The 24,280-nt window shown below is 39.2% G+C and overlaps 3 protein-coding genes across 5 annotated transcripts in view; all 3 read right to left on the minus strand.

Annotated features, from left to right (window-relative positions):
- The window catches only part of mphosph9 (M-phase phosphoprotein 9), a 44,027-nt gene extending 37,457 nt beyond the window's left edge, over nucleotides 1-6,570 (minus strand). The window contains exon 1 of the mRNA XM_008298592.1: nucleotides 6,561-6,570. The gene's annotated coding sequence lies outside the window, so the exon portion shown is untranslated. The remainder of the gene's footprint in view (nucleotides 1-6,560) is intronic.
- cdk2ap1 (cyclin dependent kinase 2 associated protein 1) lies at nucleotides 1-10,913 on the minus strand. 2 transcript variants are annotated; one of them, XM_008298590.1, is made up of 6 exons: nucleotides 10,903-10,913; nucleotides 9,618-9,621; nucleotides 5,428-5,564; nucleotides 3,129-3,229; nucleotides 636-762; nucleotides 1-546 (listed from the first exon to the last, which is right to left on the minus strand). In XM_008298590.1, the coding sequence occupies exons 3-6, from the start codon at nucleotides 5,492-5,494 to the stop codon at nucleotides 479-481; spliced, it is 363 nt and encodes a 120-aa protein (XP_008296812.1). In that variant the 5' UTR covers nucleotides 5,495-5,564; nucleotides 9,618-9,621; nucleotides 10,903-10,913; the 3' UTR covers nucleotides 1-478. The 2 variants fall into 2 exon arrangements, with proteins under 2 accessions (XP_008296812.1, XP_008296813.1); XM_008298591.1 differs by lacking the exons at nucleotides 5,428-5,564; nucleotides 9,618-9,621; nucleotides 10,903-10,913 and adding an exon at nucleotides 5,973-6,060.
- The window catches only part of sbno1 (strawberry notch homolog 1 (Drosophila)), a 22,176-nt gene continuing 5,462 nt past the window's right edge, over nucleotides 7,567-24,280 (minus strand). For both annotated transcript variants that reach the window (XM_008298589.1, XM_008298588.1), the window contains exons 6-33: nucleotides 23,759-23,859; nucleotides 23,541-23,637; nucleotides 22,953-23,113; nucleotides 21,630-21,763; nucleotides 21,443-21,533; nucleotides 21,201-21,362; nucleotides 20,958-21,093; nucleotides 20,765-20,870; nucleotides 20,520-20,673; nucleotides 20,242-20,424; nucleotides 18,755-18,852; nucleotides 18,521-18,672; nucleotides 18,200-18,409; nucleotides 17,672-17,842; nucleotides 17,410-17,579; nucleotides 17,171-17,302; nucleotides 14,509-14,644; nucleotides 14,227-14,339; nucleotides 14,051-14,122; nucleotides 13,869-13,968; nucleotides 13,620-13,694; nucleotides 13,123-13,269; nucleotides 12,814-12,908; nucleotides 12,643-12,729; nucleotides 11,633-11,770; nucleotides 11,464-11,540; nucleotides 11,176-11,369; nucleotides 7,567-10,104 (exon numbers count right to left, since the gene is read on the minus strand). In XM_008298589.1, coding sequence (XP_008296811.1) covers nucleotides 9,962-10,104; nucleotides 11,176-11,369; nucleotides 11,464-11,540; nucleotides 11,633-11,770; nucleotides 12,643-12,729; nucleotides 12,814-12,908; nucleotides 13,123-13,269; nucleotides 13,620-13,694; nucleotides 13,869-13,968; nucleotides 14,051-14,122; nucleotides 14,227-14,339; nucleotides 14,509-14,644; nucleotides 17,171-17,302; nucleotides 17,410-17,579; nucleotides 17,672-17,842; nucleotides 18,200-18,409; nucleotides 18,521-18,672; nucleotides 18,755-18,852; nucleotides 20,242-20,424; nucleotides 20,520-20,673; nucleotides 20,765-20,870; nucleotides 20,958-21,093; nucleotides 21,201-21,362; nucleotides 21,443-21,533; nucleotides 21,630-21,763; nucleotides 22,953-23,113; nucleotides 23,541-23,637; nucleotides 23,759-23,859 — 3,635 coding nt within the window. In that variant the 3' untranslated portion in view covers nucleotides 7,567-9,961. The remainder of the gene's footprint in view (nucleotides 10,105-11,175; nucleotides 11,370-11,463; nucleotides 11,541-11,632; nucleotides 11,771-12,642; nucleotides 12,730-12,813; nucleotides 12,909-13,122; nucleotides 13,270-13,619; nucleotides 13,695-13,868; nucleotides 13,969-14,050; nucleotides 14,123-14,226; nucleotides 14,340-14,508; nucleotides 14,645-17,170; nucleotides 17,303-17,409; nucleotides 17,580-17,671; nucleotides 17,843-18,199; nucleotides 18,410-18,520; nucleotides 18,673-18,754; nucleotides 18,853-20,241; nucleotides 20,425-20,519; nucleotides 20,674-20,764; nucleotides 20,871-20,957; nucleotides 21,094-21,200; nucleotides 21,363-21,442; nucleotides 21,534-21,629; nucleotides 21,764-22,952; nucleotides 23,114-23,540; nucleotides 23,638-23,758; nucleotides 23,860-24,280) is intronic.

The raw sequence follows: 24,280 nt of genomic DNA on the forward strand, positions 1-24,280 counted from the left end.
ATACCAAAACCAACCTCAACACGAATGAACCGATGCATTTGGCACATCTCTGTCCCTCACTCACTCAGTCATGTGTTATAGGGGTCTGAAAAACAGACCAAATACTATCAAAAAAACTTCTCCATCTACCCCTGTACAAGCCATGCAGTGTCTAACAGTTAACCCCCAGGCCCGTTCGCATGCATAAACCAATGTTTTAAATATGAAGTCAGAACTAAGATCCCAAAAGTGGGCCGTAAAAACACATGATCTCCTCCCATCTGAATTCCAATAACCCACACATGATTTAAATGATCCTCCAGAACCCTCAGGACTCATGAGTTGCATTTCTGTATTTTTTTTTTCTCTCTAGGAGCTGCTTGCTTTTCCATCCTGTGTTCATTTACTTCCTCCTTGCAAAGGGAATGCCATGCAAGTTTTTTTTTTTTTTTCAAGAAATGAAGTTCTTCTTGTTGCAGGGAGGAATGTGTGTTCGTAGCTAGGACCTCGCGTTTCTCTCCGTCTCAGCCAAGCATTCACGCACCAGCCCTCTGGCGTGGATTATCCCTTTGAAGAAAGACAAACACATTTAGATGAACAAACTCAGAATAAATTAAGACTTTGATGATTATGGCTTGCCCTTGATCAAGTTTTACCTCTTTTCAGTCTCTCCATTGCACTCTTGCTTCCAGCATATGTGGGCCTGATCTCCTTTCCAAGCTCCTCGATGATGGCCAGCAGCTCTGCATATTTGTTCTGAGGCACTTGGCTGCCAGTGGAGCCCTGAGAGCAAAGATAAGTCAGCTTCAACACATTTGACACTGCATTTTGGTGTGCAGAATTCCCTCAGTGCTTTAAGACCAGTTTCATGTTTACAACATTGTCGGAAGTCACCATTAGGAGTAACTTCACTTGGCTTTGGAGGATCAAAACCTCCTGATTGTAGAGGCCCTTCTCCTCCTGTAACTTTTATTTTATTATCACTTGAACTTGGTCTATGTCCATATTATAACTCATTTAATTATTCACCTCATCAGTTCAAGTTATTTGTAGCTGATAACTTATGTTGTAGTAATGCTGACAGCAGATGAACTGAGGAAAATGGATCATTTACATGATTTGTTCTGCTTCATGCTGGGGTTAGGACGTAGTGACATTGTGCTGTTACTGAACATGAAGTTTAATACTGTGATAATTATCCACTGAACCTTCAGGGCCTCTTCAACTGATCACTGACAAATGATGATTCCTCCAGAGGGTCAGGATTCCTTCTGTACAGCCCTTGGGCAGTTTAAATATCTGGTGACATGTTTATCACAGTATCATTCTGAGACTTTCACTATGCTTCAATCAAAGCATGAGCTAACACTTAATCACATTATAGACATTGTCCATATTCCCCTATTTATCCATTCTCCACACACCGGTTCCTGTTCTAACAAATAGTATATTGTTACAACTAGAAAGGTTTCTCATTAAATTGCGATCAGTATTCAGTCATTCACTGATTCAATGTAGTCCAGTAAGGAAATAAAGGAAGTATGCGCACAAGTAGGAAACATGGATAACAACAAGAGTAAAAACAATGTTAGTAAACTTCTAAAAACATCAGAGCATTTAGGCTTTTTAAAGCCTAAATTGCTTTTAAGCAAATGAATCAACTGAAACAAAAACTGCTGGAAAAAATGAGAAGAAAATTAAAAACCCTAAATTGCTCAAAAATATAAAAATGTGTCAAGGTTTAGTGTTGTACAGGGGAGTCCAGGTTGCAGATGTGCAGTGAACAAAATTAGATGTTTAAAGATATCTTGTCATGTGAAAAACATCTTGTTATTATTAATACAATATCCAACTGCAATGTTTCTGACAGATATTGCGATTGGATTTACAACATATTTTTTTAAAGTGAAACTTCAGTTTAATTTTAACAGTTTAATAGGTTTAGAATGTGATGGCGATCACATGACCAAAAGGGTGCCCATCACACAAGGGCAGCATGAATTTATTAAACCATCGATATGACAGTTCAAGCTCCAGCTCACATGGGCTGCATAATGTACATCCTACACTGCAGCCATTGCGATCCAATAATAGTTTTATTTCAAATTGCAGTTTTGATTTGAAATGAATTCATTGTTCAGTTGTATGTTGTAACAATAAACACTTCACATTATAATGTGACACTGATCTGGCAGCAAAAACCTGCTGAACAGAAAACACCAGTATCAACACAACATGACATCGTCTGTCGTCACTGAACAAAAATGGTGGAATGTATGAAAATGATTGGAGTGGAGAGAGGAGGGTTGAACCAAAAAGCACGACTCTTAACAGGGTTACTAATGTTTGGTTCGGACCCTCCACTGTTATTTCTCAACTGTTAAGCTCTGTTTGTTAAGGCAACAGTTATTTTTACATACTGAAACTGCCCCAAAAAAAGTAAAAACAAAAAATGCTGTCCCCTTTAACAAACAGAAAGTAAGACTGCAGCAGTTTTGACATTTTGCTTGGAAGCAGTTACACAGCAACATCTCTATAGCTCTTTGTATACATGGCATATGTAAAGTGTAAAGCATATTTTTCATTTAGGTGTTTTGATGCAACTACTTCAAAGTAATAGCAGACTTTTTAATATGAAATTAAATATAAATCTGGGACTTGGAGAAGTTCACGTTCCTCCCCTACTGTCCAAAATAACAATCGTCCTCCTTTACTGATGGCACCTTACCCCTAATCATTTTTGTACAGTTGCTTACAAGAAAACACAAATAAGTGACACAAAATGTAAGACCTTGGTGTTTTCCAAAAAAAAGAAAACACACACATTTGTAATGTTTCATGTCATGTTACCATCAGTTGTTTAACTGGCAGTCATGTTAATTGCCATTCAGCCGAAGAAAACTGTCGAATGTTTTTTATATCTACAGATTGTAGCTAATTTTGTGAGAAATGTTTGGTTTTAGCTGTACATTAAATGCACTGCAAAAAGTAGAGCGTGTGGAGTTGCATTGTGGGAAATGTAGGATTAAAGTTTGTTGGAGTCAGACTGTTAAAAGAATAAAAATCAGGTTCTGCTGCTTTCACTTTTGATTAAATAGGAAGAAATGAGTTGAATGTGAGGACTAGAATAGCAGTTTGAAAGTATTTACCTGTGAGAATCCCAGAGACGGAGGTCCATAGTCGCTCAGAAGAGGCCTGTAGGACTGCAACGTGGCCAGGTTAGCTGCTGAGGCAGACTGAAGGTTTCCAACTGTGGACACATTGAAAAACACCCACGTCAACGCTTGTCTGTTGTCAACGACTCTGTAGCAGTTTTAAGTGAAATCTCAGGATAAAGATGAGGTTTTCTTCTGGCTGCTTGTTTTATTTTAGTCTACAATTCAAATACATTCAGCGTCACAGCGACCTGACGGCCAGGTGGTGGGGACACAAGTTGCCGTTGGTGCCCCTGGTTTGATTGTGGCTGGTTGGACCCATATTTGGCTTCTGTTTGGTTTCTGGCTCTTTTTCCTCACAAAGATCACAGTTACAATTAATAGCTTTAAAGGTTGCCTATCTACATTCTTAATATTTTCACAGAGTGAACTGACCCATTTATCATTCAAAGCCTGATTTATAGAACACATGACAAAAGTTTAGATTTTCTTGCTGCTGACAGCATATTCTGAGAAAATATATCTGAACTTGCCTCTTCTAAATCCTTTTTCTAATATGTCTATACATTTTTAAAGAATTTTGAATTTGGTTTTATCCAATGTTCAGATTTCTGGAAATGATTGTAAACAAGGGCATTGTCAGACAAATCCAACCTCATGTGCATATCTAAACATAGCATTTTACCCAAAACTATAATTGTCTGAGTAGACAACTGAGGAAGTTTCATGTTGATTTCTGTCCATCTACATATTGACCTTTTCCTGCAAGATTTTTACTTGTAACAGAGTATTTTGAATCAAAAAAGATAAAAAACAACCACAGAAAGATTATTAATGACCAGAGGGAGACAGATAATGACCACAAAAAGATTACAAATTGTCAAAAAGAGCAAAAAATGACTTTAAAGAGACAAATATTGACGAAAAGGAGACAGATAATGGAACAAATAGATTATATATATATATATATATCAAAAAGAGTAAAAAAGACCACAAAGAGACAAAAAATAACCAAAGAAAATGATCAATAAGTAATCCTTAAACAAGCTCAGGGTGAAGGAAAATGATTGAAGAAACAAAAATGATGACAAAGAGATGAAAAACAAACAACAACAGAAAACTACCAAAACATAATGAAAAATATCCCCAAAGAGCCCAAAACTTAGACCTGAGGAAGAGAAAATGATTGGAGACAAAAATGAGAAGATGGAAAGATGAAAAATGACCAAAAAAGATAAACAAAAACAGATAAAGAACAACCATCAAGAGACAAACAATGACTGAGAAAATTATCACATTAAAGATGACTACAAATAAACAGAGTGAGATGGTACACATAATGGTGATGAGATGGAAAAACTACCAAAAGAGAAAGAACAAAAAGAGACAAAAAAAAAATCCCCACAAAGAGACAAAATGACTACATCAGTTCTAACACATCTCTTTAAAGCTGTCTTTCTATATTATGAAGGTTTTCCCTGAATTCAACGTGTTCTTCTTGTTACCAGCAGTTTAACTGTAACTATTTTGAACCAATGTTTGTTTTAGATATTTTTGAAAATGATGGCATTTTTAGACAATTAATGCCTAATTTACATATAAAACATAATGATTGCTATACAAAGGATCTCTGCCTTATTACCAGTGTCATGATGATCAATGTGTTAAAGTGTGACCTCATTCTCCTGCAGTGTTTCCCCTTAAACTAACCACCTATTCTGCTTAACGTTTACTACCACCGGAGTATTTCTACGCGGCTGAACGTGTACTTTTACTCCACATTCTCGCAGTAGTATTCGCAGCCTCACACCGCCGCCGCTCCCCTGCCGCTTTGTTCGGCTGCAGCGTCGCGCCTCCGCCGCTAGATGTCCTCGAAGAGACAGAAACACCGAGAGGCAGATCAATCGGCAGCTCCGACCGAGGAGCATCATGGAGGAAACGGAACAAGGCTGGCTCAAGAAGACATAAGTGATAGATTTTTGTCACCGTGTAACGGCTCCTACCCGGCGGGACCGCGACCCCCGGACGACGGAGAGGCTCATTTTCGACACCGCCGCCGCCTCGCTGCTCATCCCCGCCGTGTTTGTCCGCCGCCTCGCCGCACGGATGGCGCTCTTTTACATTAGTAATAATGGCGGATATGAATTAGCCTAGCTCCCAGGATCTGACCCTATATATATAACTGGACAAAAACTACAGACACGGTCTTTCTCCAGGTATTCTCCGAGACCCCGAATTTAACAGTCGATTTAACCGCCGGAGACTTGTGTTTTCAGCCACGTTTTCGCCTTACCCTGGTTCCCAGAAGTTCCCGGAATGTGCTGATGGACGTTGGGTTTGTAAGACATTCCCAAAGACATTGTAAATTAAAGAAATAAAAATGACCCGAAATTCAGTGAAGCGTCTGTCTCTCACTTTTTGTTTACAACAGCGGCACCGGCAAATATGGCCGTCACTTTATATTGACACCCACTGTGCTTTGTAACAGAGCTACTATCACTGCGGCTCATCAGGAAACACTTAGAAAGCTCATTTAGAGCAGAAACACAACAAATACACACACACTTTAACACACGTTTTAACACATTTATCACCTCACACTGCACTTTTACACACTTGGAGAAAAAAAAAACAATGGCTTGGTTGACTAGTTTAAATATGTAAAACTTATATATATATTTTTGCATCACATTAAAACATTAAAAAAGTGACGTTTAAAAGTAGAATTAGCAACTTAATGTGCATTTATATAATTTAAGGTAAAACTTTATTTTAACTTAAATTACTTTTTACAATAAAAAGCTTTTGTTTGGGTGAAATATAACAGTTTGTACAAACCTGTTTTTGTCTGTGGAGGCGCATCCATGCTCATACGTGATGTTTAAATGTAATTTCAAGTGGAACCAGGTTGAAGCTGCCCTCCTGATGCATGTGCTCTTCTTCCATTTCAAACGAGCTCCAGGAGGAGTCTCTTTATTTCCCATCAGGCCCTCCCGGCCACATGGTTGGACACACAGGGGCAAGATTTGGCCCAATCCGGGCTCTCAGTGTCAGGACCTGGACCCCTGAGAGGCAGGGGCCCCCCAACAAAGGAGCACATGGACCCCGCTGAGGCACTGAGCAGCAGAGGGAGATGGACTGTTGGTTGTTTTTAATCAGGTTAAATGCAATGATGGCAAATTACAAGCAGCACAACATGTTTAATAACAATAAAAAGCTCAAGTTTAAGAAAATATGACACTTTTGGTACATTTTTTTTGCAGAAAAATAATTTATTTGGCATTATAAAATGACATTAATTATGAAAGTTAAGACAGAATCATGTCTGTGGTGTGTCACTGTTCAGTCAGTTGCCAGTTTATTAGGAACACCTCATGTTTTGCAATACATCTTTCCATTATTTATCATACATACTTTCTACACTACATGATATAATATACAGTATATTTTTGTCAACTATGTTTTAGAAATTAAGATTTTAGGTACAAAAATACACACTCAACATGTAAAATCTGAACCTAAGCTATGGTGGTCATCTGTGCATCATTTTGCATCACACCATGGTTGTTTTTTGGTCTAATGTTGTTGATTTTGTGTTTCTTTATCATTTTGCAGCTCCTTATGGTAACATTTAAGTAATTTTACATCTGTTTGTAGTTACTTTATTTTATTTTTTTTATGCCATTTTGGTCATTTTCTTGTCTCATAGTGTTAATTTTGTGTCTCTGGTCATTTTGCACCTCTGAGAGGTTGTTTTTTTGTCTCATTTTGGTCATTTAAAGTGTTACTTTGATCATTTTGTACCACTTTGTGGTTGTTTGTATGTAAGTGGTGTCACTTTTTGGTCATTTCATGTTCCTTTATATCAGTTTTTTTGTTCCATTTTGGTTATTTAGTATCTCATATTGTTATGTTTTGTCTCTTTCTAGTCATTTTGCATCTCTTTAGGATTGGTTTTCATGCCATTTTGAACATTGTGTCCTATCCATCTTTTTATGGCCACTTTTTGGTCATTTTGTGATTGACATTGTAATCTCTTTGTGGTCACTTTTGGGCGTTTCCTGTCTTATTGTGATATTGTCTTTTTTCCTGGTCTATTCTGCATCTCATTTAGATAGTTTGCATCGGTTTTTGGTTGTTTGTATTGGTAATGTTGCATCCGTTTCCTCTGTGCATGTCTATATGGTTGTTATAATTTATCAGATGAAACTGACTCCTAGGTGCCCGATAGGCCCAGTCATTAATCTGTCCACGGACACATATAGACAAAAGACATTTTAAAAATCGCACACAAATGGAACCAATAAGCCAACATAAAGTCGTCTCAGATTACAGCAGTGATGGAAACAAGTGTTTCTTGAATCATTTGATTCATGATTTCATGCTTCTATAACTACCACTGGGATGTTTCAAATAAGTAAGAAATCCAACGTAGAAGTATACCAAGCTTTATTGAGCATTGCACTCATTCATGTACACGTAATGTTGAACTTTTGTACAACTTTTGTCAGTAGTGCAACTCGTGCAATGATGAAAAGGGGGGGTGGGGGTGGGGGGGAGAGAATGTCCTTCAAGTGTTTCAACTTCAAAAGAGTCGATTTTCAGAGACATTTTAACGGCATTCAAAAACAATGTAACTGAGTCAGCAGCCCATGTAAATACGTCCCAGAAGACAAAATAAAAACAGGAGTTGATGGCTGAAACATGGTGCACATTCAAGTTAGAACACTTCCAATTTAAGCGCAGAACTTAATTAATAAGGTCTGTCTCGTCTCGGGTTCAACAACTGAGGTGTGCTGAAGAATTTCGGTTTGGATCCTTTTACAAATATTACAAAGGTTACAAAGACTTGAACTTCTTATTTCACCTGTTTTTAAATGCATCAAGCACAAGAGCGAATACACATCTAATACCAGTAACTAATCCACAGGTTCAGGATGTGTGTGTGAACATCCTGTGTTTAATTATCAGCCATTAGGACAGCTCCTGTAACCAGACTTTGGTCTGTCCCTTCCAGTGCAGAGTATTAATGCAGTAAAGGACTGAGGAAGCTCAACAGAAGAGGTGCACTATACAACAGAAGCAGATTCTAATTACAACTCAGTCTGAAACATGTACAGTGAAGCTGCAAATACAGCTGAACACGCAGCGACGTTACTGAGGAGGTGTCCGAGGAGGATTGGTGTTCTGGTCATGCATTTCAGATACACAAAACATTTTCTTTCTTTTGGGTCTTTGTATGAGTTTAACCCCTGAGCGGATTTCCATTTTTAGAAAAAAAAAGAAAAAAGAAAGGCAACAAAAGAAAAACATGTAGAGGAGGACACGGTGCTAAAGACTGCTCCGAAACCTCAATAAGTGATGGTCACTGTCAAGGACATGCATTTCACATTTCTTGGAATTCCTTGGCTGCTTTATTTTACGGGTTCTGCTGCTGTTCAGGTTTCAGCAACATCCATACAGACTGAATCTGACGAAGTCAAGGTAAAGACCAAGTCAAGAAAAACAGTATTGTAATGGGCTGGGAATAATGTGGGAACACTAGGGAGCGCTTTCTGCAACACCTGAATTTAAGTCACGTTACTTAGCATTTAAAAGCCTTATTAAACTGATTTACAACACTGTAATGTAGCTTTAAGTGTTCAGTAATGTACTTGTCAACAAATATATTGTTTCCTGTGGTAATCTAAAAGTGGATGCTGCTGCATATGAACAGAAAATAACTGCATTACAGGTCACAAATGGTTTAATAAATGTCTAAATGCTGCTTATAAATGCTAAAAAGTCCACTGACTCCACCATAAACTTCCCCAAATGGTTTAACTCTTTCCTTACTTTCATGCAATATAAACAGAAGCCACAGGACAGCTGACACTAAAATAGCCAAATCTCTCCTTGATAGTGTTTTGTAAAGGTGCCTGACTGCAGTAGCTGTTGTACTTACACAAAGGCACGCTCGACAAACTTCCAGCTGTTTGTGTTACAAAATAGACAAAGAGGAAGAAAATGACGAAATAAAGCAAACCAAGGAACTTGATTAAAAGATAACTTTGAGACCCGTGTGCGAAACAGAGAAAAGAGGAAAACAAGTTGGTCTGTGATTTAGATGCAAGTGGATCCTGACGGTAATGACATTTTGGTCTTCGTTGAGTGTCAGTAAATCAGCACAAATTAGGTTTCTTAGAGAAAACAGCATCACTTTTTCTACTTCAAAGAACTAAATCTGTCACTGCAGCAGTGCTGGATAATGTCCAGTATGATGAGATTTCGCCATACATTAATGTTGGTTGTAGTCAAGCATTAAATGCCCAGCTAAATGAATCATCAGACTATAGTGGTTTTTGTTTCATCCACCTTCAGTCCAGACCCAGAAAAAGTCTTTGCTTCATACTCAAGTGGTCCGGACTGAACAGCTTAAAGCATGGGTGAGGAGTGAGTTACTCAGATCAACATGCCCTCTTGGTTTGATCAATATATCACAAATCTTCTCACTCTGAATGTCAGAGGACAATACATCACCTGTCAAATATCTGTAGGTGAAAACAAGAGTCTCTGGAGATTAGACTTTAAAAAAAAAAAAAAGAAAGAAAGAAAAAAGGGAAGAAAGAAAGATTTTTTTTCTCTGTACAGCCACTGCTTTACATCAGACAGTCACCACGGCCTGGTTTGACATGTCTGACCCTCAGGGGTGACGGGGGGCCTGAGGGTGCAGAACAAGGGGACGGCCGTCCTGGAGCCTGCAGTGCAGAGAGACCCATCGATGGAGCCTGATCCCTTCAAAGCGGAACATCAACTCAGTGGGTGAAGATGGGACTGAGGCCCCCAAACTATGTGTTGGGTGCATGACTGAGACTCTGAGGGTGGAGCTGCTGCCGCTTCTGCTGCTCCTGCACAGCCAGCTGCTGGCACTGGTGAGAAGTCGAGAGCTTGTTGATTAACGGAGACACGCAGTTCGCTGGAATGATGAGTCCTGTAAAGGAAACAAAGGTCTGAGAGTGAGTCTGCAGAGGACAGTGGTGTTGACATTTACAGCACTTATTAAAAGAATAGTTCAATGTTTTGGGAAATACACTTATTCGCTTTCTTTCTGGGAGTTAGATAACAAGATTGATACCACCTTAATATCAGTACTATAAATATGAAGGTACACAGCACATATAAACCACAGCTCGTCATTTTATTCTTAGGTGTTTGTACTGTGTACTTTGGAGGTGCTGGTAGGAAGAATCTGTTACTTGGGAGAGAGCCTGGCCAGCGATTTTCTAATTCTATCAACAAAGATAGCTAAACACAGAAGTCTTCCACAAAGGCAGTTTGAGCGTTGGTTTGTGGTCGGTGGCAAATTTCATTCAGTTCATGTTTTGACAGCCAAAGACTCGACTCTTGACCAGGAAAACTAGTTCCAGAGAACACCTTGCTGGTCCAGGGAACTTACAAAACTGAAGATGTGTTTTTCCAACTCTACAATATCTGTAAGTTCAAGCATTCAGTCTAAAAACAAAAGTCCAACTATCATATGTGACAGCAAGTCCATCCCAAATTATAGTAAGATTTCAAAGGGTGGTGGGAAATCAAAGCTGACTGGGAAAGAGTTGATGCATTCCACAACTGATGCCTGACATCTTCACCTTCTCAATCACTGAAAAATTCACAACATATAAATATGCAATAATGTATTTTAAAATACAGGAGGTCCATTCTCAATGTTTGTGCATGCATGCAGGCTTCATGTTTCCACAGCACACTGCTGTAAAGTTGCCTGTTGGACTGGGAATGTCTACCAGATGGTTGAGAAATCATAAATCCTGCTCTCATGTGCACACCTCAATCTCAGATTTTAAGGGAGCCCAGAGAAACCTTTCGCAGATGAATCTGAAAACCGGAAGTCTTGAACAGACATTATTCTGCTATTTTTGTAATACCTTGGAAAGTAAGTGAATTGAATGCCCTAAGACTTTTCAGCAGGTGCAGACAGCCAAAACACAAACTATTTCCCAAAAATATTAAACTATTCCTTGGAGACTGCAGTTCTTCAACTTACCAACTATCCTCTGTCCATCTTCAGTTCTGAGGCGGACAATCTGCACCTTTACATTGGTTCCACTGACAGGGGTAAGCACCTCCTCCAGCTCATTCCACACACTGAGCACTGAGCCACAGAGAACGTAGTACGTCCGACACCGAAGACCGACTTCACACTGCAGACCCACCGACGCTTTCTTACAATTACCGCGCCTGCAGACACAGTGACAAACGGAGATTTAAAAAAGAAGACAGCAATACTCTTTAAGTTAACTGATCAATGTTGGCTTGAAGGGATGACACATACCAAAATGCGTGAGAGCATATCTTTGCTGACGACTGATACTGATCAGTCCAGTGCTGCTTGGCATCTTCTGACAAAACCTAACAAAGTAGAAAAAAATATATATAATTCACCATAACATATATTCAGTGTCCTTCTCACCACCAGTTTAAAATAAATAATGTCACCTAACCTTTTTAAACTTCTTCTTGATGTCGGCGTACGTCTCCAGTTTCAGCTGCCGGCCAGTGTTCGGCCTGTACACCAGGAACAGCCTCTTCTTGGTGTTCACCTCTTTCACAAGTATGGCTGTTTTCTTGTTGTTTCTCATCTGGCAATGAACCACGTTACATATAAATAAAGACTCATTCCACTGCTTTTACATATCTTGAGGAGTTGACTAGTCCTGGCTAAAACTACTCAGTATTTGAAATCACTCATTAACATTTTTTCTGGAGTAGGTCAGTCAAATACAGGTAATTTACTTTAGTTGATCAACAGATTTATTGCAGTTTGGGCTCAGAGATCACTTTATAACAGAAACCCTATACTGCAAACTGGAGATATCAAGTCTTAAAGATATACACATCTGGTCAAAGAGTGTGGGTCAAACATTCGACTCAAGTTTTCAAGCAGCATATATTAACAGAATGTTGTCTCTGGTTGGTAATCTTGCGCATGACTACTATCATATCAGCTAAAAAAAAGCGGATATCAAAATAACAGCTTTTTATATCAAATAAAAGATTTAGAATCGCACAAGCCCAACTGAACAGACTGCGAAACTCTGTTGTTCCTCTGAAGAAAGCCCTACAGGGCAAACTGGGCTAACCAAACACCTTTAGTGCAAACTTTGAGAAACTTAAATAGTCTAGCTTGGCAGCCTTAGGGCTACAAGCAGCTCATCATGCGACACTCTGTGGAAAACTGTTACACTGGTACTCTCCAATCAAACATATCTGATATTCAGAATGCAACTGTCTAGTTCTGACATACAAGATGCCCTCATTTTATAAAATACACCCTTATATTTGGGCTCATTATTTGAATATCAATAGAACAGTGTTACAAAGATCAAAGTTTTTTGGACAGAAAGTATCTCCAACTCTCCAATCAAACAGTCTCATTGCAATTATGTAAAATCAGTTAAAAAAAGAAGTAATTTCTGCCAATGTAAAGGCTGCAGGGTTGATCTTCTCATACCTGTACATAGAAGCCATCGTCTGCTCCGTTCTGTTCTGCCCAAGCATGCGTGGCTTCTTCCCACGACATTCCCCTCTCCACACTCACCTGTGAACAGACACACACAGAGTCAGGTACTGTTGATGTGATATAACAGCATACTGAAGGGCAAATTAATATGCATTAACTCACAGTGTAGAGTTCAACATGTCCAGATGTAGTATAGCCTGGTGTTAAGAATTTCCTGCAGTCTACCTTCTTCACTTTCTCATCACCAGAGCCAAGGTCTGATAGAAGTAAAGGGCAGAAAGATATTTATACAAGGGATACATTTAGAGTCAGATGTAATGTAGCTTTTAAATTCTAACTTCAGAGCAAATATGTGATAAAAAGAAAAGGAATAATTTACCATTTATATCATAAAAGCCACTCAAAAAAGTTTCGCCTCTATTTGTGAGGAGAGTTGAAAAATCAAGTGAATAAAGATTTACACCATCTTACCGAGAATGCCCATGTCGTATCTGCCATTCTTCTTGGCTTCCTGAATCACTGCTGCCAGCGTGTCGGAAAAGTACTGGAACAAGGCGTTCTGCTGCTGGACCTCCATGCCCAAAATACGGTTGAGGAACTTCCCCATGTTGTTGTAGTCTGTAGCAGTAACACAACTGATTTAACCATTTTATTGAAACTGTACATGCATTTAAAAAATACATTTAACAGCACAAAATATGTACTTAGTACCTAATGTAAATAATTATAGTGTTAACATACAGTAGCCTAATGCAGCGGTGGCAAAGCAGGCTAACGTTAGCCTTTAAAATGTTTTTTTCTGTCATTCTTTGTCACAGAAAAGCAACTAGCATTGTTGAAAATGTGACATTGCTTGCTTTCATTTGATACACTCAACATCTTGCTTCAATAAATACTCTGATGGCTGAGAAGTTGTTGCAAAGTGTGTCTGTTAAGCTTCACCAGCTAATCCATAGTTACAAAATTACCTTTGTCCAGTGACAGAGAGCCAGGTCTGTCCTCCACATTTATGAGACCCACACCTATTAATCCACTTTGAATTTCTACAGAAGAAAAATGCAATTAATATTCAGTATTCACATTGATTGAAAAACAAAAACTATGTATGCATTAAATACAACATCTACAAAGTGAACTAAATGAGCAGCAAACATAACAGTGGCAAACTAAATGAGAAAAAATTCCTGTCCTTGCTTGATAAAGCACATGAGTCATACCTTTAAAGAAATCCCCTTTAAAGTCAGAGGGCGGAGACACTAATGGAGCATCGAGCTTCACGATCGACTTCATCACAATTTCCAGAGCGTTTCTGCCGTACTGCAGCAGTGATAAATGTGAGTGAGTCACTGGTAAATAAAGATGATTAGACCTTTTTCAGATAAACGCTCGGTGTGCTTACTTTGTTGTCAAAATTGAACCTGCTGAGATCTCGAGTTTCTGTTGCTCTTCTGTCTCCATGAGTGAGAGCACCCTGTTACAAAGAATGAACACAAACAAAGTCAGTGTTTTGGATAACTGATTGTTTAAATACCATTTTACCCGAAATAAGTCATAACTAAGAGTGTAAGCACTCACCAGACTTTCTAGTCTTTTGGCAACGATGGATGCAAATCTCTGCTCTCCTGCAAGCTCTGAGATGAGGAAGACGTATTCAGGAGCAGTGACCTGGTTCGACCTGTGAGTTCTCCCTGTGTCCAAACAAGCAGCAGAACAGCAACATTGGTAGATTTGACACATACCGTTACTTCAACTTTGTTAGCAACATTTCTAACTTGCTCAGATACAGAAGATACAGTTCAACCATGTCTTCAGTGTGCTTTCGTAAAAAAAGGCCTTGAAGCGCTACTATCTACTGACCAAACTGCTGTATAGCTCTGTCTGCACTCCACGGCAGCTCCAGAGTCATGTGGACTCTCCGCCGCTGGTTCTTCACCCGACGGTCAGCCTGCAGGGATATACCTGAGCTGGCAGCTTCTGAGATGATGGATATGTTCTAGTTAAAGAGAGACAACAAAGCATGAGTTTTCACAAACGAAGGTGGAATCAGCACCTATGATTATATATATTATATATATATATACACACACACACGGCAGACAGACAGATGACTGCAACAGAGCACATCTTTAGCAGGAGCAGGGTAAAAGTAATAATATCAGTTCAGATAGTTTGAAAAAATGGTAATTTGATTCAATAATTGATCCCTAATAGCAACATATTTTCAGTTCAGGTTTCAAAAACTATTTTCCCAAAAGCGTTCTCAGGGTTAAAGATGCCTCTCGTGCACTGGGAACACAACTAACAGCTATTTTCTTGTTAACGGATTCATTGATTAGCTCATAAAATATCTGAAAAAAAGGTGAAAAATGTCAGTGTTTCTCAAAGCCAAAGATGACATTCTCAGATGTCTTCTTTTTACACAGCCCAAAGATATTCAGTTTACTGTCACAGGGAAGGAAATAAATCAAAAAAGCTGCAATCAGAGAATTTACTTTGTTCCCCTTTAAAAATTGTGACACTAAATTCTGGATGCAGGCACAGATAAAAGGAACACAGTTGCTCAAAAGGTTTCTGTTCCTTGGGAAACCCTACTGCAGTGAAAATTCATATAAATCTGAATAATCCCAAATAACAATGCGTTTTGACGCCCTTAAGCATTTGAATAAGTTCACAAAATTGATGCAGCAGGGGTGCAAAAGCCAAATAAAGGTAGTGTAGCGTAAGTTGCCGTTGACTTTACAATTGATGCAGCTGAACACCCAGATATTTCACTGTGTGAAATTATGGAGGTCGACTTTTGAAAAAACAATAACTTCAATAGTTTTACTAAAAAAACAAGCCATATGAGTTTTTAATAAGGCGGGTTACTGTGGTCACATTAAATCACTGCTTCCGAAGTCTCATATCAACCAATGCAATGATTTGGTAAATTAAAAAATAATGCAAATGATTTCCAGACTAAAATTAAAGTCACTCTCAGACTGAGTACAAGCTGTGAACATCAAAAGCTATATGGAATAATGATACATTTTAAAATATTTAATTCACTTTTGGTTTAAAAAGAATGGTTTCAAAGCTATTTTAAGGGATACAAGTGTGTATGATAATTATGATACTTTCTGGTAGCCTAAATGGATCAGAAGGTATACTGGCCATAAAGGAGCATTGTTCTACCAGAGTGTGTTCTGTCACTAGTTAATGCACAGACTGCTGATTTAGTTAATATTGTGCAATGACCATCATCTGGCAAGGCACTGCATTGGTCAATCAAGTGGTTTAAATGCACATTACTGGAGGACTACGTTGTAATGTCAACAGTGTATTTCACAATATATTTGGAAATCACTGCACCTGTCATAGCTTTCCAGATTAGTACGATCCTGCCTCATCAAATGACAAGGCAATGTGTAGATGTCATGTTTTCATTGTGTCAACCCTTAAAACACATGGATCTATAACTAAAATTTGACATCCTGGGGTGTTAGGATGCATGTCACGTGAGTACATTTTGATTCACAAGTAGCCTGATCTTTACTGTTTGTCATTTCTGTTCTCTTTCTCCAAATTTCCTTTGCTGTCCCCATCTAATAAAAGCAAAAATTGACTAACATGTTTGGAAAAAGGACTTCCTAAAGCACAAACAAAACACCCTCACCAATAGAGACACCGATTCTTTTCTTCTGTTTTTAAAAACAGAGTGAACATTTACCAAGTCACGATAACACCAAATTTCTCATATCAGGGCTGTAGTGTCGAGGTTGGCAGGTCAATTAGTTGGTCAATATGCTCTCAATGACCAAATTCCTATTGGTCTATCGATCACCAACATGACTTTCATAAGAAAAAGCCCTAAATCAACAGCCTTCCAGAACTAATCAATAATTTTGTCAGCAGGAGGAACAGACTACCTGTGAACATCCTGTGTTTTCACAACTTTGAACTGGCCCAACTTCATGATCATTTACTGAACCTTGACTTGGAGTTGGCTCCAAACTAACTGATACAATGTCAAAGAAGACGTCAGTGTGGCTGCATTTTGTTTCAACAGATGGCTAAAAAGTTGAGTATAAACTTTGCCAACAGCAGTTTGTAGATCACAGCTCAACAGTCAACATGGCAAATGATATAAAAACAGCAGCTAACTCATCTGTTATAATCTTCAATAGTTCTTGTGCTGCGATCAATCATATGTGCATGAGAAATGTGCAGCTGCATGCTGGGCTGTTTTGTCTGTTCTTATTTCAGGATAAAAAAAAAAACTAAAATTGTATATATGATTTAATGTGCTGCCAATACAAGATTTTTATGTTGACTTATGATTTACGTAGGCTAATAAGGCTCGCAGGTAGAGTGTACCTCGTTCACTGGGCTGAGAGAATATGGAGGTTTTTTTCCACCTCAACCAGTTGATAGGTTGAAGAGTCTGTACAATTTCAGTTGGCGTAGATAAAGTTGACTACAGCCCCATTACCCATTTCACATTAACCTACTTTCATTTCCACAATAGCTTTGCTTTTACCTTCTCTCCATCCATAAACCTCTGCTTCTCTGTAAGATTGAGGATTTCCACTGGGACGTCCAGCTCAGAGCGAGACTCATAGGTGATGCTGCCATCGTCATTACTGACCACACGGCCTTTACGACCTGTCATCTGGAGCACAGCAAAAAAAGAAAACTCAGCTAAGATATATATTGGACACAAATCCAATGACAACAGAAACATTACTTTAGCCTACATGCAAAAACTGCTGTTTGTACCTCAGCTACGTTGTCGGGCCCTCCCAGTTCATCTATCAGCTCGTCCAGAGTGTTGGGAGGTAGATCCTCTGCCAGCTCGTCGAGTTGTTCCAGCAGATCTCTCTTCATTTTCTGGGCATGTTCCACTGCGTCCTGACTTGTTAGACAGCTCTCCTGACTCTCTACCTTAACTTATTATTGAGGAAAAACAAAACATTCATTAACCCTCCAAAGGCTAAATCAGGGCTTTACATTTTCACTGCGCCTTGTGGCAGCTGTTTACCTGTGGCAGGTGCACTGGGAGGGTTAACTGAGGCAGTGAAAGCAGGCCTGGTGGAGCCCAGCCCGGAGGCTAACAAGGCACTTTGAATCGAGTCTGGATCAATACTCCTCCTCCTCTTTTTCTTCTTCTTTTCTTTCCTTTTCTTTGGTTCCTTTCTGATGAGCCATGGATCTAAGAGGAAGAAGACAAAAGTTTGCTGGGAGTGATGACTGGGCCGAACCACGGGGGGGAAAATATAAAACAACCAGTGCTAATGGATATTAAAAATGGAGCATTACCACATGAGAGTCCATCAAACGTGTGACAAGAAAGAGGGCATTCCTTTGTAAAATCACCGACATAGCACTTTAGACCCTGGGTCATACGTGTTGAGTAACATAAATCCTAGATTGCAGGTCTTTAAATGTATTAATTACATTAATTCAAATTGCAATTTTGATTTAAAATCAACCAACTGTTCGGTCCCAGTGCTGACATTGCTGTAAAATGCCATTATTCAACATTCACAGCATTCCTCAGTACACTCACCATCTTCGCCGTCGTCATCGGACTCATCTCTGAACGGATTGAAGTCGTCATCTTCGTCCGCTGAGCTGACTGATTTGAAGCTGTCGTCGCTGTCGCAGTCTTTACCAGAGTCTTTGTCCGATTCATCTGACTGGCTCTCCTCTGAACTTGTACCTGACAGACCGCCGTGCTTGCGAGGCTTCTTTTTCGGCTGCTTTTTGACCTCAGAACCTGGAGAAAAAAATCAGAGAATGACAAGAAAGTTATAGAATTGCAATTTTTAAAAACAGTACAAATGGCTTCAGTTTAGTTTGAGCTATTTGACATCATCATTTCTATTACCTTTCCTTTTCTTGCCCTTCTGGTTGGTTTCTGCTGCAGTGTCGCTGGGAGAGGGTGTTTTCTTTGCCGAGAGGTCGATACCCAGCAGGCTGTAAAGCTTCTGTCTGTCTGGAGCTGGAAAGTGCTTCTCAATCAGGGACTGCAGCACACCTCTGCAACAGAAATATTTTATTAAAGTGACTTATACACATGTTTGAACCATTTGAGAAAAGTCATTTTAAGTTCAGTGCGTACTTTGCAGTTGACACAAAGTCATTTAGTTCTCCTCCTCCTTCTTCCAAGGCCTCCAGTGTTCTTGCTTCACCAGTGGACTGCAGTCCAATCACCACACACTGCAGAGAAAGAGCTGGTCAGTATGTTATACGCCGGTTGTGCTGAGAAATTGCAAATTACTATTGAACAAGTAGCCAGCATCTTTGTTTACCTCAATGGAACACAAATACAGGCTTTGATTTCTAATTTTAGTTCAAATAAATGAAAACCTCCCTCCATGTTTACATTTTTATATTTTTTATATTACAAAAGTAATTCCACTCCCTTCATGTTTTAGAAAAGCTGAATTAGCTCAACACTTTGAACAGATTTTTGACATGAAGAACATTTGAAACTGTGAAAAAACAGGAATCAAAAATAGCAACTCAGAGCAGCAAAATGGTGTGTGTGCAATGTCTGGTGTGTTGCAGAAATTGACAAAAGGTGATTTCACCCCATTAAATATAGATTCTAAACCTGCTGTATATTAGCAACCAGCCTTTATCTGTTAGTGATAGATATGGCAAAGAGCATTTTGTGAAAACTGCCTTTTACATGAGAATCTGCAGTACGTGTATGACAGTAGAGCAGGGAGCACAAAAAAAACACTTAAGCAGTAAAACTTTTGCTTTAGCACAGTTTTTTTGTCCCACACAAACTGTTTAGCTCCAAGACAGACACCCCATATTGTGACCAAATCTTACTAGTGATTGCATCATCAGCTGCTCTGGGAGCCATAGGAACCTGTATGTTGTGGCATGTTTGAAATAATTACCACACAATCTAGCTTCAGCAGCTTCAGGATGATACCTGAAAGCAGTATTGAGTAGGGAGCTGGACTCAGATATAAACGTCATTATGGCTTTGATTTTTTTTGTTTTTGTTTTCATGTACGCATTTAGGAATATTAATTCTTCATGAGAGGCTGCTTAGGTAAACTTTAGAAAATGTAAAAAGGATAAACATGTTTTTGCACATCTTGTTTGCACTTTGTTTTATAGTTTGCATGCTACAATGTCAACAAGATATGAAAATATGGGACAGAGTGTTGTTTAATTTGAACAGTTGTACAAATTTGTGCCATTACACTTCTACACTTGTTTGAATCTGGCTTCACACAGAAAGCTACATTGCTCAGCTTTATTTTTATACAGAACACACACAGCGCTTGTGTCTGGAGGTTGATATATTTTTTTTTGTCCACAATTCTCCCCAACTTTCTTTTTTCACTTTTGCCACAACATTTCTTCATCTCGCTTATGCATTTACACTGATGATCCCCACTTCTTTATTTTCTTTACGTGGAGTAACTGCCACTTGTCATTTGCTGATACAGCTTCAAGAAAGCAAATGAGCTTTTGTTTTATGTCACCATAACAACAAACAGCAGCACTGCTGTCACATGAAAATTAGATGCCATTGGAGGTTTGAATTGTGACTGCTACCAACAAACTTAAGAGTAGTGTTACCTTTCCATTCTGGACTTCCTCTCTGGCCAGCTGGACCACTCGCCGGACTTTGGATGCAATGCAGAGATATTTGAAGAATCTTTGGTGGGCAGACCAGAACTGACCCCACATGGATTTCTTCATGCGTTGCTCGGCCTCCATTAGGTTTGCAGCCTGCTGGAACTTCTCACGTGCACTCACCCACTACAAGAAGCACATGATAACAATGAAATAAATGTATCATCTGCAAGCACACATCAAAGAGTCCATGTAATGTGCTTAAAATTTTAAGTGCTCACCAGTCTTACGGATTTGTTGTACATGTAGATGTATTGTTGAGTCAGGGGCACCTCCTCAATCTTGAAAGTCACACCTGTAAAACTCAACTGTCTCGCGATATACATCCCTCGGAGCTTCATGTCCATAGCTACTATCTCCATGGCGCCAACACCTCTGAAATTGAGGAGAAATTTGTTAAGAACATGTTTGACCAGTCTTTCAACTCTGTGGAGATTTTTCTTCTTCTGTAAAAACAGAAACTCACCTGCGCTCAACAGCTTGTATGAAGTTGCCAAATTCCCTGAAGGGTGTTTTATGTCCCCATATGCCTAGCCGGTTCATATAAGCCATGTTTCGCGGTTCAGAGGCACCTATATAGAAAAACATTTTCAGTATTTAATGTTTGCCTAGATGTACCGCCTTCACGAATCAAAGGATGTTTTACTATGCCTACTGACCTGTAGCACTTGCATACACAACTCGAGCTTTGGGGAGTTTGTTCTGCAGTTCCAACACTGCAAGTCCAGTTTTTGTAGGTTTGGAGGATCCAATTGGACACACATTTTTGGCTTTGTGACACTCATCATAGACAATCTGAAGACATTTTGTCAAGGGAATTCATCACATTGAAAAAAAACACAGGATAAAAAAAAATCTTGTTTAATTCACCATGTACTCATATTTCATGAGCGAAAGGATACAACTCCGTCAAAGTCCTCCCCACACCAGTGGAGAAGCTGCTCAAACCTGGTCTTGTACTTTCCACCTGATTGGCTCTCTCCAATCAAGGAGGAGTAGGTAGCGAAGATCACACCTTTCTTCACACTCCCGTTGTGTTTTGAGGAGATTTTTCCATATTTGAACTAAAAATGGAAAAGTGTAATTCAGTCACTTTCAGTAGTAAACACTTTCAACTCTTCTATGCATCATAATAGTGTCTTACCTTGTTCAGTGAATGAACCTGGATGTTCTTGGCTCCAATATCCCTCAAATCCCTTTCAGCGTCATACTTCAAATCATTTGAGACACTAAACCTGAACAGAAGAGCACAGTACATAAGAGAAAGAAGACATTGGAGGTGGTTTGCTTAACCAGGTTCCAACACAATGTGCAGGGTTTGGGTTATTTACCAAAGTGATCTCTTTCTGCCCAAGAGGTAATTTTCATAGATGATCCCTGCAATTGTCCGGCCTTTTCCCACACCAGCTCCGTCACCAATCAAATAGGCAGCTCGATCTCCACTGGGGAGGAATGTCTCATGTTGCTGTGGTAAATCAAGAGAAGAAACACACATTCAAAACTTGCCGTTTCAAACTATTTACCTGCAGTGTTCATTTTAGCACCTGATTTAGTCTTTTTTTTTTCTTCTTTATATTACTGATTCTTTAAGAAAGAACACATAAAAGTGTTGAGAAGTTAATTTCACAGCAGCATGGTAATAATGGCACCGTTTTCTGAAAAAACAACTTTTCTGTAGAAATGTTCATGGCCCTTTACAGACATGAGATATGAAACATTGCTGGTTCCAGCAGTCTGTTAAAATGACCAGATTTCATCATACAAACATCAGTCACTTTTCAACATTGTTAATCGTGGTTTAATTCAGAAATGCTCACCACAGTGACAGACAGAGCTACAGTAATCACAATATTTGTCATTCCATCAAGATTTGGTGGTACTGCTATCAGATTGTGTAGGCTTCAAATAAACTCAGATGAAAAATTAGCGTTAAACACCTGAAAGCAACAAAATAAGCTTCACGTCCTGTTAACGTCTTGTGAAAACAAACCATGATTTCATTCATATTTGGTGAGTATCATCAGTCTGAGCTGAAAATATTTGTGCTGAAATGTGGAACAATCCTTCACTAAATCACTTTACACACCTGAAAATAGCCACTGCTTGTGTGTGTTTATCCGTTTGTGACTGCATGTAGTTCAGGCATGCGCCTTGTATAAAGTGATACAGAAATGTTACTAGGTCTGACCTGTTGTTGCCATTGTAACTTTCACAGACGTGACCAGGGCGCTCATTCAGATGTGAAGCTGACATGTTTAGTAGCCGTCAGCTTAATGGAACAGTGTACATGTTTGAAAGGACCTCACAACATTGTGTACCAGTCCTTCATGCAGTCTGCAACTGTTGCAGTTTTCAAAAACTACCTCGCTAAAGGAATCAACAACCATCAACAGCTGTGTTTCAGCAACCTACCACACTAAAAATTTCAAGTTTTGCAAAAGACCTGGATCATATTCTAAGGCAGCCCTGCTGTTTTGTATTTTCAGTGATTTATCCACTTTAATTAAAGTGCTCATCACCATGTATGTTATTGTTTGATCGCAATCAACGTATTGGACACCCCTGGTTTAAAGAAACAAGCCAGAGCACCACTCCCATCCCACCCAGCTAAGCAAGGGTACATCATCTTCACTGGTAAAATTAACACCACTTACCTGAGCTGCATATGTGATGGCTTCCAGCTGCAGCGCAGACAGGCAGCCACGATCAATGACCTCCTCTGGGATAGACAGTCTGTACCACACATCTGGAGGGTTCACACTGGACAGAGAGCTGGTCTCCACCACAGGATCAGGGTGCCTCATGCCGATCTTCACTGCAGCGACAAACTCACCAGTCAGTGGATCAATCCACAAAACAACAGGAGGCTGTATTTTAAGTTATTGATTTGATGGGAGTGATATTGATTAAATGTGACACAGTATACTGCTATCACTCAATCCTATCCACTTTAATTTGGCCAAAACTTCTCAGTGGTTTACGATCACAGTACACAGTGACTGAGTAAATACTGCACAATAAAACTCACTACACCTCACTTTTAAGTATACCTGAAGGTTACGTGATCAGCAGTTTCCAGGGTTAATGTCAACCTCAGATGCAAATTATGTTTTTTTGCAGAAGTTTATCATCAAATAGAAATGTGAGTTTCATGAGCTTCGTAGCTAAATATTCAACTCAAACCCCAATTGTAAACTAATAAAGGAGAATCCTCCACCAACAAAACACAAAAATTTACTTACATTTCATCGGCATGTACTCTGCATAAGTCTCTGCATGACCGAGCTCATCTTCCTCTTCCTCCTCAGGCTCTTCCTCTTCCTTCATCCCTGGAGGTTTCTGTACACAGAGATTAACATATGTAGACAAGTTAACATAATACTCTGGACACATGGTTGAAGCACCACAGGTGTATCAAGATTTACTAACACATTTGCTAAATTAGCATCATAATACTTACCAGAGAATGTGAAAAGTGTTGCAGTTTAATGTCGTCACTGATCCAGATCCTGGCAGGATCTTTACCCAACACTTCTTTTTTGATTCCATTGTTGATTTCACCTGAAACATCAACAGAAACCAAAGGTAAGACTGCTGTTCGATGCACCTCAGTTATTTGTAATGTAGCTTTTCAGTAGTTACTAACTAACCTTAGATCATTTATAGGAATAAAACATCCACGGTAAAGTTTTGAAGTCTGAGTTGTAATTCAAACACATGCAACGGGACACTCCACCCACACACAGTGTGAATCTTGATTCTTATTTTCAGACACAGTCGACCATTACTTCTCGTTTCAATTTACTTTGTAGGCGATTTTTGCCAAGGGGTAAACAGAGAATGTTTAACTCTGGATGAGCTCTGACAGATTGCAGATCCCAAACGTGTTCTTTCAGGATTTGAACCCGCTTAAACAATATTTATAACTCTAGCCATAACTCAACAGCTTTAAGATTTTTTTGGTTCTCTTGACATCATGATT

Source organism: Stegastes partitus, unplaced genomic scaffold, assembly GCF_000690725.1.
Source record: "Stegastes partitus isolate 25-593 unplaced genomic scaffold, Stegastes_partitus-1.0.2 Scaffold1330, whole genome shotgun sequence".
In the NCBI taxonomy this organism is placed as follows: domain Eukaryota; kingdom Metazoa; phylum Chordata; class Actinopteri; family Pomacentridae; genus Stegastes; species Stegastes partitus.